The 14308-nt window shown below is 34.5% G+C and overlaps 2 protein-coding genes across 2 annotated transcripts; one reads left to right on the plus strand and one right to left on the minus strand.

Annotated features, from left to right (window-relative positions):
• Nucleotides 1-768: 768 nt before the first annotated feature.
• Nucleotides 769-1608, plus strand: LOC104091689 (uncharacterized). Its single transcript, XM_009597081.4, has one exon. It carries the CDS (start codon nt 769-771, stop codon nt 1606-1608), a length of 840 nt encoding a protein of 279 aa, XP_009595376.1.
• A 2675-nt stretch (nt 1609-4283) lies between these two features.
• Nucleotides 4284-9363, minus strand: LOC138905279 (uncharacterized). The gene is made up of 10 exons (XM_070193787.1): nt 9106-9363; nt 8178-9039; nt 7933-8090; nt 7657-7827; nt 6996-7191; nt 5439-6575; nt 5114-5357; nt 4705-4803; nt 4520-4637; nt 4284-4361 (listed from the first exon to the last, which is right to left on the minus strand). Exons 1-10 carry the CDS (start codon nt 9361-9363, stop codon nt 4284-4286), a joined length of 3321 nt encoding a protein of 1106 aa, XP_070049888.1.
• Nucleotides 9364-14308: the final 4945 nt, after the last annotated feature.

Raw genomic sequence — 14308 nt, forward strand, 5'->3', positions numbered from 1 at the left:
GATTAGTAAACATATTCTTTATCAATAGAAAAAGAATTATTAGAAGAAATCGATTATAAATAAATTATTAATAATTTCGCATCTCAAAAAGTTAGAAAAAAAAATTTCAAATAAAATTATAAATTTTCTTCTACAACAAAAATCTTAGGGTCCCTTATTGAAGTTTGGCTTTAGGCCACAAATACCATTGAGCCGCCCCTGACCACCCCTACTTGGAGATCTATATCACTTAGATATAAGAATCAAATCCAAATTAAAGACACTTTTCTTTTTTTTTTCCCAACCTTTTCTTCCTTCTCTATTCATAAGCTCATCGTAGTCCAAAAATTAGAAGAAAATCTTTTACAGTCATCCCGTTAAAATCAATTAGTGTTAACAATTTATTTGTGTAAAGGAACCTAAGAAAAGATTAATATCTGTCTACGATCTTTAAATTGCAGACATAAGATATTTTTCCAAAAGAAGTTAAGTTGTACGATTATGTATTAAAAGTGTAATAAATATTTAGACATCTGTTAGGTTAAGTTACATTTATGGTAAGTTACCAATAAATGTTCATTAATAGATTATTGACTTAATTCTATAAATATTTTTTTAGCTCATCAAATTTAAAATTCTTTAAAAAAAGAGAAAAAGAAAAAACCCTCGTATAAAACCCCAGCTGGAAAGCCTGAAACAGTCCGCATTAATTCTCTCTCCATTAATAAGATCGTAACTTACAGAGACCCTAAACGTGCACCAGTTAGTTACTCACAGAGACCAGACCACATGCAGGAAGAAGAATTTTTCTGCCCTAGCTTTAGCAGCTATTCCTCAAATAGAGCGGCGGAGATTGCCGCTAAAATCTCCGATGAAATTGAACGCAATTCTAAGGTGGCGGAGCAGGCGGAGGTGGAAGCGAACGCTGGCGAGGATGATTTTGAATTCTCTTTGGTATGTGAAAATCCAGAAGCTTCGGTTGGGGAATTCTTCTACGACCGTCAAATCCAGCCTGTTTTCCCCGTTTTCAACCGCGATCTGTTACTAAACGTTGTTTCTTATGACGTAGATCACAAAGGCGGCGTTGACGGCGAATCGTCGGAAAATGCCAATAGTTCAATCCAGGTTTCGTTAAAGGATTTGTTTTTAGAAGATCGCGAACCGCCGTCGTCGTCGTCATCGGAGGTCGATGAGTTGGAAAGTGTACCTCCGGGAACCTACTGTGTATGGAAACCGCAGATAACCGAGCCTTCACCGAGCAGATGTAAGAAGAGTAATTCAACAGGATCGGCGTTTAAGCGGTGGAGTATTCGAGATTTGATGCGTCGGAGTAATAGCGACGGGAAGGACAGTTTTGTATTTTTAACGCAGGAAAAAGGAACGAAAAACGAAACTTCCAAAACAAAGGACTCAGTTGAGGCATCGAAAGTAACCGGAAAATTAAAGGCAAAGGGAAGTAGTAACGTCGGAGAGAAGGCATCTTCGTCGGCGGCTGTTTATTTACGGAACCAAGCGGCGGCAAAGGAAATGGATAAGAATAAGAGGAAATCATACTTACCGTATCGGCAAGATCTGGTAGGTATTTTCGCAAATGTTAACAGTTTAGGGAGAACTTTTCCACCTTTCTAGCAAACTCTATTTACTCCTTCAATTAATTAATTAATTAAAATTAATTATGTGTATGCGAATATATCTTAATTAAATGAAGAGCATGTGCTGCGATACTGATCGATTTTCGATTTAGTTGTTAGGAAATTCTACTGGTAGTAGTAATAAATAGTCCTACTATTACGAGAAACGCTTTTTCCCAAAATTGTCGGTGTAAATGAATACATATCACTTTACCCAATTGAAAGTGCATTTAATTTGGTTGTGAGATGGGACTCGAGGAAAGATCGTGGTTCGTCAATTCTTCCGGAAAACCAGGAGCTAAAAAACCGCGCCAACAAAATATTGATGACTCTTTATTTATTTTTATTTTTTTGAACTTCATTCTCATCAAATAGAATTACATAAATTGAAACAGGAGGAGAGTATTTGATTTTCCTGACCTAATATCTGAGCTACCAGTTCTAACACCAGTTTTAGGTGTATTATAATGATCAGTTCTATGGCTGATTTTGCATTGTTTGTTTGCTTAATTCGATTAGAACATAGAACAAGTTACTGTTCACATTTTCCTTTTATATTTATGTGGCGTTTACCAAACTAATGGTAATTGGTTGAACAGTTTTTTTCCACTCGTTGTTCCACTTCACGACTTACTTCCATAATGATATACGTTCTAGCTAATCAAAAGTTTGGTAGGCTACCATAAATAAACAATTCACAACTACAATGAAAAAAGAACTATATACTATTGAATCCAGCCTTGATTTAAGAATTTTCTAAATATTATATAAAAATGATAATATGACAAGATTATACCAGCTGGGTACAGGAAAATGTTCAATAAATCCCTAATATCTTAACTTTATTAGGTTATGCAGTCACGATTACAGGGGCAGAGTTCAATAAATGTTCAATATATGTGTGTGAGAGAGAGTTGAATCCCCTTACAGGTGTCAATTTAAGTCCAAATCCATCCGGCTGGCTCAAGGTTTGCCCGTTCATTGGCTCGCTCATTGTTTTCCAGCCCGATCCAACTCATTTCAGCATATTTAAACTTGGTTGGATTTTTGGGTCCAAATTGATTCATGAGCAACTTTATTAAAATATCTTTAAAGTAATTCTTTTTTGTTTGATATGTTATATATGACCATAATATAAAAAAAATCTTATTTAATAATTAAAAAATTTAAAAGAAAACAACACATATTAATTAAAGCTTTGTAAGAATTGATTGAGTTGGGCTATGACCCAAATTTTAGCCTATCTTGATCCGGTCAATCTCAGATCTAAGTATTTTTTGGGCGAGTCCTTATCCGCTCATTTTGACCGCCCAAAATTAGTCCAACCCCCAACCACCCCATTTACCACCCTTAAATCCCCTTATCGTCTTTGTTTTTTTTAAAAAAAAATCCCCTGACTTCATCATGAATCACGAAGTCAGAGACTTGGAAAAGATGACTACAATGTTAGTAGTATTAACGTATTTTCACATTGACAATGACTACCACTCAAGAAAAGTAACTCTTCACATGCATTCACTAGTAACTAGTAATCCGTTTCTGTTCACTTAAAAGGCACCATTAGAATCCGCCATATTCTTAGGTCATTGACTTGGATTGTACAATAATGTACTTAGACCTAACGCCTAAAGCGATTCCATGATCGTTTGTCCTTCTGCCGTCGATTTGGACTAAAGCATGAAAATTGACGTTTATAATTGAGCATTCCATTTATTTCTTACTTTATGTAATACCATAGATTAAGAAAAATGGAGTACTTATTTGATGGGAAATGTCAATTTATCATATCTAAGTTACATTTGATTTTGATAATAGTAATGGTATATAAGCAGGAGATTTAATTGTCTTTTCTGTACCTAGTTTATAGAGGTTTTGAGTTTCTTGTCCAGTTGCAAAATTTGGTAGATAGAGGTGTTCAAACCAAACCGAACAGTCAAACCAAATCGATTAAAAAACTCGACAAAGTTTGGTTTGATTTGGTTTAGTATTATGGAGTAAAAAAACTTGAATCAAACCGATATATAAATATTTAACTTTTATATATACTTTTAAGATTTTATATAAAATTTTATTTAAAAAATGTTTAGAAATATTTGGGATCCTCTCATGGGATGTAATATTTATATGAAATATATTTATTTTTATTTACTTTAAATAATGGTTGTATCACTTTCTTATCAAGTATTATTAAAATGGGCCAGTCATCTCTTTGTTCTCCATATTCATATACAAGATTTCTTATATCTTTTTCGAATTTGAAATAGTATTTCAATAATTTAAAATTAAATAGAATATATCCTTATTTAGGTATCATATTGATTTTTATGTTTAATTATTAAATTCGATTAACCTTGAAAGCGTATATCAACGAAAAATTATTGTCAGGCGACTAAGAAAATAACTATCATGTGTTACTAAAAAACTCTTCCATAAGAGCATTTTAATAGATAATATATTTGTCATTTTTTTTAATTTTTACTAAACATATATTCACTTATTAAAACTTTATCTATAACTTTAACAAAGTAATATTGAAATAATATTTATGTAACAAAAAAACTCAAAAAATACGAAACATTTGATAAAACCGAACCAATCCAAACCGATATAGTTGGGTTTGGTTTGATTTTGAATAAAAACCGAACCAACCCGGTCCATGTACACTGTGAAAATTCAGAGACTATGAGGTGTAGACTCCATTAGAGAGGAAGCTCGAGCTAAGGCTGTTAGCTCATGGCTGAGGAGAACGTTCTGAAATTTGAGAGAGAATGTAGGAATGCAAAAAGTAATTTCATTCACTGTAGCAATTACAATATATACACGTGAGTGGAGAAGTGTGACTAACCTAACAGCTGGCAACAACTCATTAACAACTAGCAACTAAACTACCATTAAGCTAATTGACTAACCGTAACTATCAAATTAACAACATATACATAAATATGCTTAGTCAATCTTAACACCCCCATCAAGTTGGTGGGAAAGAATTCACTGCCAACTTGCCAAGGATGCTGGTATGTTTGATGCCTGTCAAAGCCTTAGTTAGAATATCAGCAATTGATCATTTGTTGAGATGTGATGAAGAGTGATCAACCCATCTTGTATCTTGTCTCTTACGAAATGACAATCAACCTCTATATGCTTTGTACGCTCATGAAACACAGGATTCCTTGCCATGTGCACAGCAACTTGACTGTCACAGAAAATAGGAATATGTTTTTGGCATGTATCAGTTAATTCTTCCAACAATCTCTTTATCTATATTAACTCACCAACTACCTTTCGAATTGATCTATATTCAGCTTCTGCAGATGACAAGGAAACTGTGTCTTGTTTCTTTGATTTTCAGTTGATGGCACTCTCTCCAAGCAGAACTACATAGCCACTCACAGACCTCCTAGAATCAGGCCAAGGCAGCCCAATCTGAGTCACAATATGCTTTTAAGGTGCAGTCAGGACTGTTGGATAAGAAAACACCAAGTGTGGGATCAACTTTTAGATACCTAAGAACATGTAATGCAGCTTTAAGGTGTGGTTCTCTTGGTGACTGCATGAACTGACTTAGATGTTGCACACTGTATGTTATATCAAGTCTTGTATTTGTGAGGAAGTTGAGCTTCCCCACAAGTTTCCTGTAATATGTGGGATCTGTCAACATGGATCCTTCAGTTGCCTTCAACTTAACTGTGCAATCAAGAGGGGAAGAGACTGTAGTATATCCCAGGCAATCATACTCCTTCAACAAATCTGTAGCAAATTATCTTTGTGAAATAAGTACTCCATCATTCTTATATAGCACTTCCAGACCCAAGAAATAATGTAGCTTGCCCAGATCTTTGATCTTGAATTTGTTATGTAGGAAGCTCTTCAAACCATTGATCACTTCCAAATTTGTCCCTGTGAGGATTACATCATCCACATACACAACCACAAATACAGTTAAGGAACCATTCTTCTTATAGAAAAGTGAGTAATCATTAGTTGAATACACAAATCCTTTTGAACACAGAGATTCTGTCAATTTGTCATACCATTGTCTGTTTGCTTGTTTTAGTCCATATAAGGACTTCTTCAATTTGCATACAACACCTGGTGTGTGAACTTGTAAACCTTGTGGGATATCCATGTACACTTCTTCATGCAAATCCCCATGTAGGAAAGCATTATTTACATTTAATTGAAAAAGGTCCCAACCTTTCTTCACAACCACACTTATTAATGTTCTGACAGTTGTCATTTTGACAACATGGGAGAAGGTTTCCGTGTAGTCAATCCCTACCTGCTGTGTGTAACCCTTAACCACAAGTCTTGCTTCGAACCTCTCTATGCTTCCATCTGCATTGTGTTTGATCTTGTACACCCACTTGCATCCTATAACTTTCTTTCCTGCAGGCAAAGTTACTAAATCCCAAGTATGATTAGCATACAAAGCCTCAAATTCCTGTGTCATAGATGCTTGCCAAGCAGGATTTATGGCTGCTTCCTCATATGAACATGGTTCACTGTCATGTGAAATGTTCCTCATAACCTGCTGACTGTTCTGACTCAAGGTATTCAGGGAGACATGTTGGTTTTTGATAAAAAAAGAATTGAGTGAATGTATATGTTGAGAGTTGTTCTTCAATGTTAGAAGGGAGTAGACATATTCATTTAAGTATGAAGGTGGATTATTTGCCCTAGTAGATTTTCTAGGTTCTGGTAACATGATGGGAGGATCGGGTACATGATTGGTGGCAGTATTCAGATCATCTGTTATGAGTGACTCACATGAAGGTGCAAGGGCTATGTTATGTGGGGAAGTAGGTACAACATGATCAACATATATAGGAGAATCAATGACAGAGTTGTGTGTATGATTCTTATCCTGTAGCTGACAGCTATCCAAAGTATTAGTTTGATCACAGTCATCTATGATGTTGGGCTGAGGGGATGCACAACTTGGACTCGAAGTTATCAGGTGTAAAACTGAAGGGAAAGTGGAATGATTAGGAGAAATAGCAAATGGTAAAAGGTGTTCATAAAACTATACATCTCTAGAAATGTGTATCCTTTTACTAAGCAAATCAAGTACCTTGTAACCTTTTGTTCCGAAGGGGTATCCTACAAATATGTGTGGGTTGGCTCTTGGTTCAAATTTGTCTTTATGAGTTTTAAGGGTGGTAGGATAGCATAGATAGCCCAAGCTTCTCAGATGGGAATATGTGGGTTTCTGTTTGTAGAGGATTTCAAATGGGCACTTGTTATTTAGTATTGTAGAGGGGAGTCTATTTATCAAATATATTGCAGTTAGGATGCACTCTCCCCAATACCTCAAAGGCAATTTAGACTGGTACAATAGAGCTCTTGTTATCTCTAAAAGGTTTTTATGTTTTCTTTCGACCACACCATTTTGTTGTGATGTATAGGGACAAGTTCTTTGGTGAATAATCCCTTTGGTTTGGTAAAAGGTCAGTGCTTCATTGCTGGTGAATTTCATCCCATTATCAGATCTAATGGTCTTGACTGACATTTGGAACTGGTTTTCAACCGTGCAAACAAAGGTTTTGATAGCTTCTAGTGCATTGCTTTTGCAACTCAATAACTGTATCCAAGTAGATCTACTACAGTCATTGACTATAGTTAAAAAATACTTGTAATTATCATGTGTGGCAAGGTGGTAAGGGCCCCAAAGGTCTATATGTAATAGATCAAATACTTGGGTGGAAGATATGGTTCTTTGTGGATAGGGAAGTCTGCCCTGTCTAGCCATGGGACAGACTGAACAAAAGAAAGGCTGTTTGGGTGCAAAATTGGCTAGTATAGAACAGATCCCCTTCATTTTCACAAAAGGTACATGGCCTAATCTGTTGTGCCACAAGTAATCAACATAATTTTTGCATGATTTGAGACAGACAAAGAAGTATTATTAGAACAAACTCTCTTATTATCCGATTGGTAGTTATTTACAATAGGAAGTGAAGGTGATTTGAGCTTGTACAACATCAGAATCACTACTGAGACTCTCACCAAAATAGACTCTTTTATTGCTTGACTGGCAGCTATTTACAATTGGAAATGGAGATGGTGAATTAGTCTGCACAATACTTGCATCGTGACATGAATTAGAACTACCAAAACTGAGTAAAGAAGTTGAACTAACTAATTGGCATTTTGAGCAGAGGAAATACAGACCATTCCTTGCTCTACCAATCTCCAGAAGCCTCTTCATTGAAGGGGCCTGCAATACACATATGTACGCAGAAAAATTAACAATGGATTTGAGTTGTGATGTTAATGAATGAATAGAAATGAGATTGAACGTGAAACTGGGAACAAACAACACCCTGTGCAAGGTCAGCTTTGGACTAAGAACTGCATCACCTATCTCTGTTACTTTAACCCTATATCCATTTGGGAGAGTAACTAAAAAGGGGTATGGCAAGGTTCTAGTATTAGTGAGTAAATTTTTGTTATATGACATGTGGTTCGAGGCTCCAGAATCTAAAATCCAAAAAATAGCAGGTAAATGGGAACATTTATATGAAAGATCACCAATAATTTCATCATAAGTACATCAAGCCAATATACCTGCGAAGTTCACATCTCCACTTGTGATATTATTTGAGGTCTCAGCTACAGTCCCAAAGTGAAGTTTTTCCAGTAGGTTCAGTAACTGATTGTACTGTTCTTTCGTCAAGTTGGGCGCATTGTGGTTCTGATTCTGACCTCGATTATCAGCTACATCAAACTCTCTAGGCAATATTTCTTGAGATCCTCCATGAACATTTGTAGCAGATGCTGTGTTCCTGCTTCTTGTGAACTTGAAGTTCTGTGGGAAACCATGTAACCTATAACACTTTTCTTTAGTGTGGCCTCGCTTTTTGTAATAGAAACAAAATAAACGTGGACCTCTGTTCCCTGATCTATAGGCATTATTTCCTGCATTGTTTCCCATTTGATTGTAATTTGTTCTAAAGCCACTATTTGCTTGTCCATGAACGTTTAATGACGCAGATTCCAAACTTAGCTGACTGTGTGGTCTAACTTTGCGTTGTTCTTCCTCTTGAATTAGAATAGAGAAGGCTTGTGCTATCATGGGCAGTGGGTTCATCATCAGAATACTTCCTCTTACTACAGTATATACCTCATTTAAGCCCATCAAAAATTGAATGAGTCTCTTATCTTGTTCTGCCTTGTGCATATTTGCCTTTGCCCGGCAGGTGCACTGGCAATTGCACTGAGTATTCGCATTCAACGTTTGTAATTCCTCCCAAAGCTTCTTCATCTTTGTGTAATAGCCAGTGATGTCCAGTGAGCCCTGGGTCAAGTCATTGATTTCCTTTTGAAGTTGATACATCTTAGCTCCGTTGTTCTGGTCATACCTATCCTCCAATTTCTGCCAAAGTTCCTTCGCATCATTTACATACTGTAAACTGTCTGCTATGTCCTTCTAAAGTGAGTTCAAAATCCAAGAGCTGACCATATCATCACACCTTTCCCATTGTACGTAATTTACAGAATCAGCATTAGGCTTTCTACATTTTTCATTAATAAAACCTATTTTGTTCTTCACTGAGAGGGCTCGCAGAACTCCTCTTCTCCAGGATCTATATCCTACTCCATCAAAAGGTATTGGTACCAAGGTCGATCCAGCATTTTCTGATGGATGCATATATAGAGGATTAGTTGAATCCATGACATCTCTTACCAAATTGGGTCCGTTATTCTCAAATTGATGAACAGTTGGGTCGGCAATATCCTCTTCTCCGGCCATGATTTGAAGTATTGAAAGAGAGAGATGAAATTATATTCTAAACAGAAAAACAATGAATCAAATTGACGCAGAAAAAGGAGAAAAATTGATTTCCAGATTTTGGGAAACCCTAGATTTATTGAGTCAGTGAAATCGATTGAATTTATGAAATCGATTGAAGATTGAGTGAGAACTAAAGCGAAAAACAGAGCTCTGCTCTGATACCATGTGGAAATTCAGAGACTGAGGTGTAGACTCCATTGGAGAGGAAGCTCGAGCTAAGGCTGCTAGCTCATGGCTGAGGAGAACGTTCTGGAATTTGAGAGAGAATGTAGGAATGCAAAAAGTGATTTCATTCACTGTAGCAATTACAATATATACACGTGAGTGGAGAAGTGTGACTAACCTAACAGCTGGCAACAACTCATTAACAACTAGCAACTAAACTACCATTTAGCTAATTGACTAACCATAACTATCAAATTAACTAACATATACATAAATATGCTTAGTCAATCTTAACATACACCCCTAAACTAAGATTCATAGATTTTTTTTGGTCCAGCTCATTTTAAGACGCACATAGTATCTTAATTTTTCTTTTAAATGTATACAAAGGAACATCCTCTTTGACGACAGTAATTATAGAATTGCAGTGAGAACTTAAGTAATCTTGGACCTGACAACTCAATCTTAACCTTCATATTAAGACCTCATTGAGTAATTTATCATTTCGCTTTTGGAAAATAAACTGATCTTATAATTAAGATGTACTTTATTTGACTTTCGTTGTATTATTCAGAATTTCTGATCGAGTCTTTCTGCCTTAAATCGTAAAATCACTCCGCATAGTTCACTTCGGAAATGGTTAACAAATTATCGCTTTGATTTTGGGATATCAGCTGGCTACTTTTTTTTTTTTTTTTCAAAATTAAGAAAAAATTGTGTTAAGCACACTGCACGAGCGTCTACTGTCCGAAAAAATACGCTTTGAGAAAAACAATTCGTAAAAGAATACTAGCATAGCTGGAACTATCGATTTGTGGGAGTATGATTTTTAAGAGAAGAAACTCAAAATATGAACTATTTGATAAATACGTATATATATAAAGGTTAAATACATGTTTAAGTAGAATCGCCTATGAATATTATCACACCTCCTTTTTTCCGAGAGATATGAGAGTTTTTTCAATTAAAATAATATTATTCGAAATGAGATTATTTATTTAAATCAGAGTCACCACTTGGGATAATTATTATGGTGTCCCAAGTCAACGGTTTATTTTAAAATCCCAAATCGAGAAAATTAACTCTTATTTATGGTTTGTGAACACAGAAGATCGGGTAAGAAATTCTGTTAACCCAGGAGAAGGTGTGAGGCATTCTCGAGTTCCGTGATTTTAGCGCGGCGCTTTACAGTTACACTTGGCTTAATTTCTTGATTATTACATGTTTAAAACCTTTTATGTGTTACCGCTTCTATACCGCTTTTATTTGTTTTTAACCCTTTTAGTATTTATGCAATTTATTTGAACAAGTCGCGATATCGCGCACTCGTTGTTTTGGTACATATTGCAAATCACGCCACGTGAAACGCACCCGTGACTCATAACATGTTTATTTTAATTATTTGAAATTGTGGTCAAGTAGTGTGAACTTGAGTTGGGATTTACGTATCGTGACCGTGTCACGGGAACTGTACCCATAATCACGATGATTTATTATTAATCGCGCCTAAAACAAGCTACGATGTTCATAATTTGCTCAACTCCTAAGTTTGAGATTATTGTGAGGCGATGAATTATGAAATCAATTGTGGAAAATGATCAGCTTTTGCTCTTAATTATTTTGACCCAGATAACTTAAAATTGATCATAGCACAATTGGCTTTTAAAGCCAATTAATGAGTATGCCCAGTTACTAGTTCATCAAGTTACTCCACTATCCATTAGTCAATTGCAGTAGTACATGCTTCATTAAGCAAAGCCCAACCACCGGGCCCAATCATCTTTTTTTTAAAAGTCCAAATCTTATTTTTCAATTTTAACTAGCAGACATGGATTTTATCCCCAAAGTTCAAACATTCACTACGTGCCCAAAAATCATGTTTTCATCAATATTCATGTTAATCAAACAAGAAAGTAACAAAATTTAACAAAGCTAATGAGACCTAACAATTAATACGGAAAAATATTTCAATCTTCATGAAGCAAAATAAGATCAAATTATATATTCAAGCATAATATCTTAACAAAATAATGATGGGAGAAATGGACCTTTACAAGACTGTTTTGAAGCTTGGATAATGAACAAGGATGTAAATGGAGCTTCGACCAAAATCGACAAATGGAGCTCGAACTCGACGACTCAACTTTGGAGCTGTTGTTTTCTGTACAAAAGGGGACTGTTTCGCTGGGTTTTCAGCTTGTTTTTGTCGTGCTTTTTAGCTTAGTTTCAGTTGGTTTCGGGGTTGGACTTTGGTGATAGATTGCTGGATTTTTCGAAATAAAGCCGAAGAAAAAATGACACGAATAGAAATTCCCTTAGCGTAGAATAAGTAAAAATATTTCTTTCAATTCCCTCCTTCCTTCTTTTTTCCTTTCTCTCTTCCCCTTTTTTTTCTCCTCACATTTCTCTTCTCTTTATAGAAAAAGTTTCGGAATTTTTTCAGATTTTTTAAATTATTTTATTACTTTTTAATTAAAAAGAATTTTCACTTCCCATTTTTCTTCTTTTAAAAAAAAAATAATTCTCCACTTTCCTTTACTTTTTTTTTAATTTCTCACTTTTTTACTTTTATTATATTTAAATTCTCACTTTTTTTATATTTCTTTTTTTTATTTTTCACTTACTTTACTTTTTTTTTTAATTTATACTCTCTTTTACTTTTTTTTTTTTAAAAAATCAGCTACATTTTCTTTTATTTTTTAATTCCAACTTTCTTTTACTTTTCATTTTTTAAATTTACACATTCTTTTACTTTTATTTTTTAAATTTTCCACTTTCTTTTACTTTTTATTAAATAATTTCCATCTACTTTTACTTTTACTTTTTAATTCCATACTTCTATTTTTCCTATTTTTTTTATTCAGATCCGATTTTTTTTTATAAAATATTTATTTTTTCGGGTTTTTAATTTATTTTATTTTAAAATAAAGATAAAATTAAAAATAAAAATAATATTAATAGTAATAATTGACCTTTTAAATTATATTTAATTTTTGCCCTATATATAAAAAAATATCACAAAGCTAAAATAATATATATTAAATTTTTAAAAATATTTACACAATAAAAGGTGATAAAAATTCAAATATAGTCATAAATTAGGTACTCACAAATATTAATGAAAAAATTTACACACACATATGTATGTATGTATAAACGTGGTAGTTTATAAAAAGATAATTCCACAGTTAAGCCCTCAGCTATTGATACGTTGTCATTTTGGTCATATAATATTTGGCTAAACATATTTAACCTTGAATTAATAAAAATGTGTATTGTTGGTACCTTTTATATATGAAATATGTATATCTAAATTGTTTTTAGAATTAGTACTATATATCCTCAAATATGGGGTAAGCAATAAAAATTTAATATAACACACGGACAATTAAATAGTTTAAACAATTAACATATAACAATTCGTTAAATTTATGACGATTACAAGCCCAAGGGGCCAAAGTACTGATTTTAACAAATTAAAGATTAAATGTGCTTAATGTATTGTAATACAAGGACTAAAATTACAATCTATTGACATTCCACGGGCTGAAAGCACAAGTTCCCTTTTTTGAAATTAATAAACCTCTGATCTCTGTAATTCTGTTCTACTAAGCTGAGCTGAGCTGAGCAAGGAGTTAAAACACTGCTATGCAATAAAAATGGTTTAAATGTCATATACTAATTAATTACCTTTAGAAACAAACATTATTTCGTCTCCAATATCAGGAAACTGTAACAGTATCAATTTACTTTCTTTATGCTTAATTTGTAAAACGCGAAATACATAAACGATCCTTTTAAATTGTCCTCAACGATTGATTGAACACCTTAACCGAGCAATTTTTTATTTTAACACTTCAAGTGGCTATTAAATAGGCCAAATAAACACCCGAGTACATCAAACCATATGCGTGAGTTGCACTTGTCAATGACATGTCAAATGGACCAATCAAAAAATAACACGTGTAATTTTGCCATAAAAATTTGATAAATGTAATTAAAAAAAAATACATTTAAAGAAGAAAAGAAACTTTCTTTACCATCTCCTCTCTCATTTTGACATAGCAGCTGTCGGCTCCTCTCCCCCTCCATTTCTGCCGCTGCATCGCCACTAATCGTCTCCTCCGGAGGTGATGACCGGCTATGCGGCGACCTCCCCATCAACCACAACCACCCTTTACCCTTCCCCCCTCTCCCCGTCACTATTCTGTCGAGGCAGAACCCTCACCGGTAGGCCTTCAAATGCCGGTGAGATCTACAAAGTCGGTGATCCCATTAAAACCGGTCGACTTTAGATATATCCAGATCTGGCCAAATATATGCTTTTGCGTCATGTTTGTGGACTGTTTTTCATGAGTCTGGCCGGATCTACGTTTTTTCGGCAACCCCCTTGCTTATGTCCTTTTTATTGCTCTATATGTTCCCTTGCGATGATAATTAAGAACCAATTCCCACAAATTGATAATACACTGAAAGTAACAAATTGATAATTGATATTTAAAAAATTGAATCTTGTAAAAAAACTCCTATCATAAATTCTCTTCTTTTGTAATTCTGTTCAACCAGCTAGTGTATGTTAAATTGTATACTGAAGTGAAGGTATGGTGAAAAGGAATAAAACAAAAGGAAATTAAGCACGAGAAAATGGAGGCATAGGTGATTTAAGGTAGAGGAGGGTGTCGAATGGTTGCAGAGAAAATTGGAGGAGAAGGAGGTATGAAAATTAGGTGGGGTCCAC

This window comes from Nicotiana tomentosiformis, chromosome 2 (assembly GCF_000390325.3).
Source record: "Nicotiana tomentosiformis chromosome 2, ASM39032v3, whole genome shotgun sequence".
NCBI classification, from domain to species: Eukaryota; Viridiplantae; Streptophyta; class Magnoliopsida; order Solanales; family Solanaceae; genus Nicotiana; species Nicotiana tomentosiformis.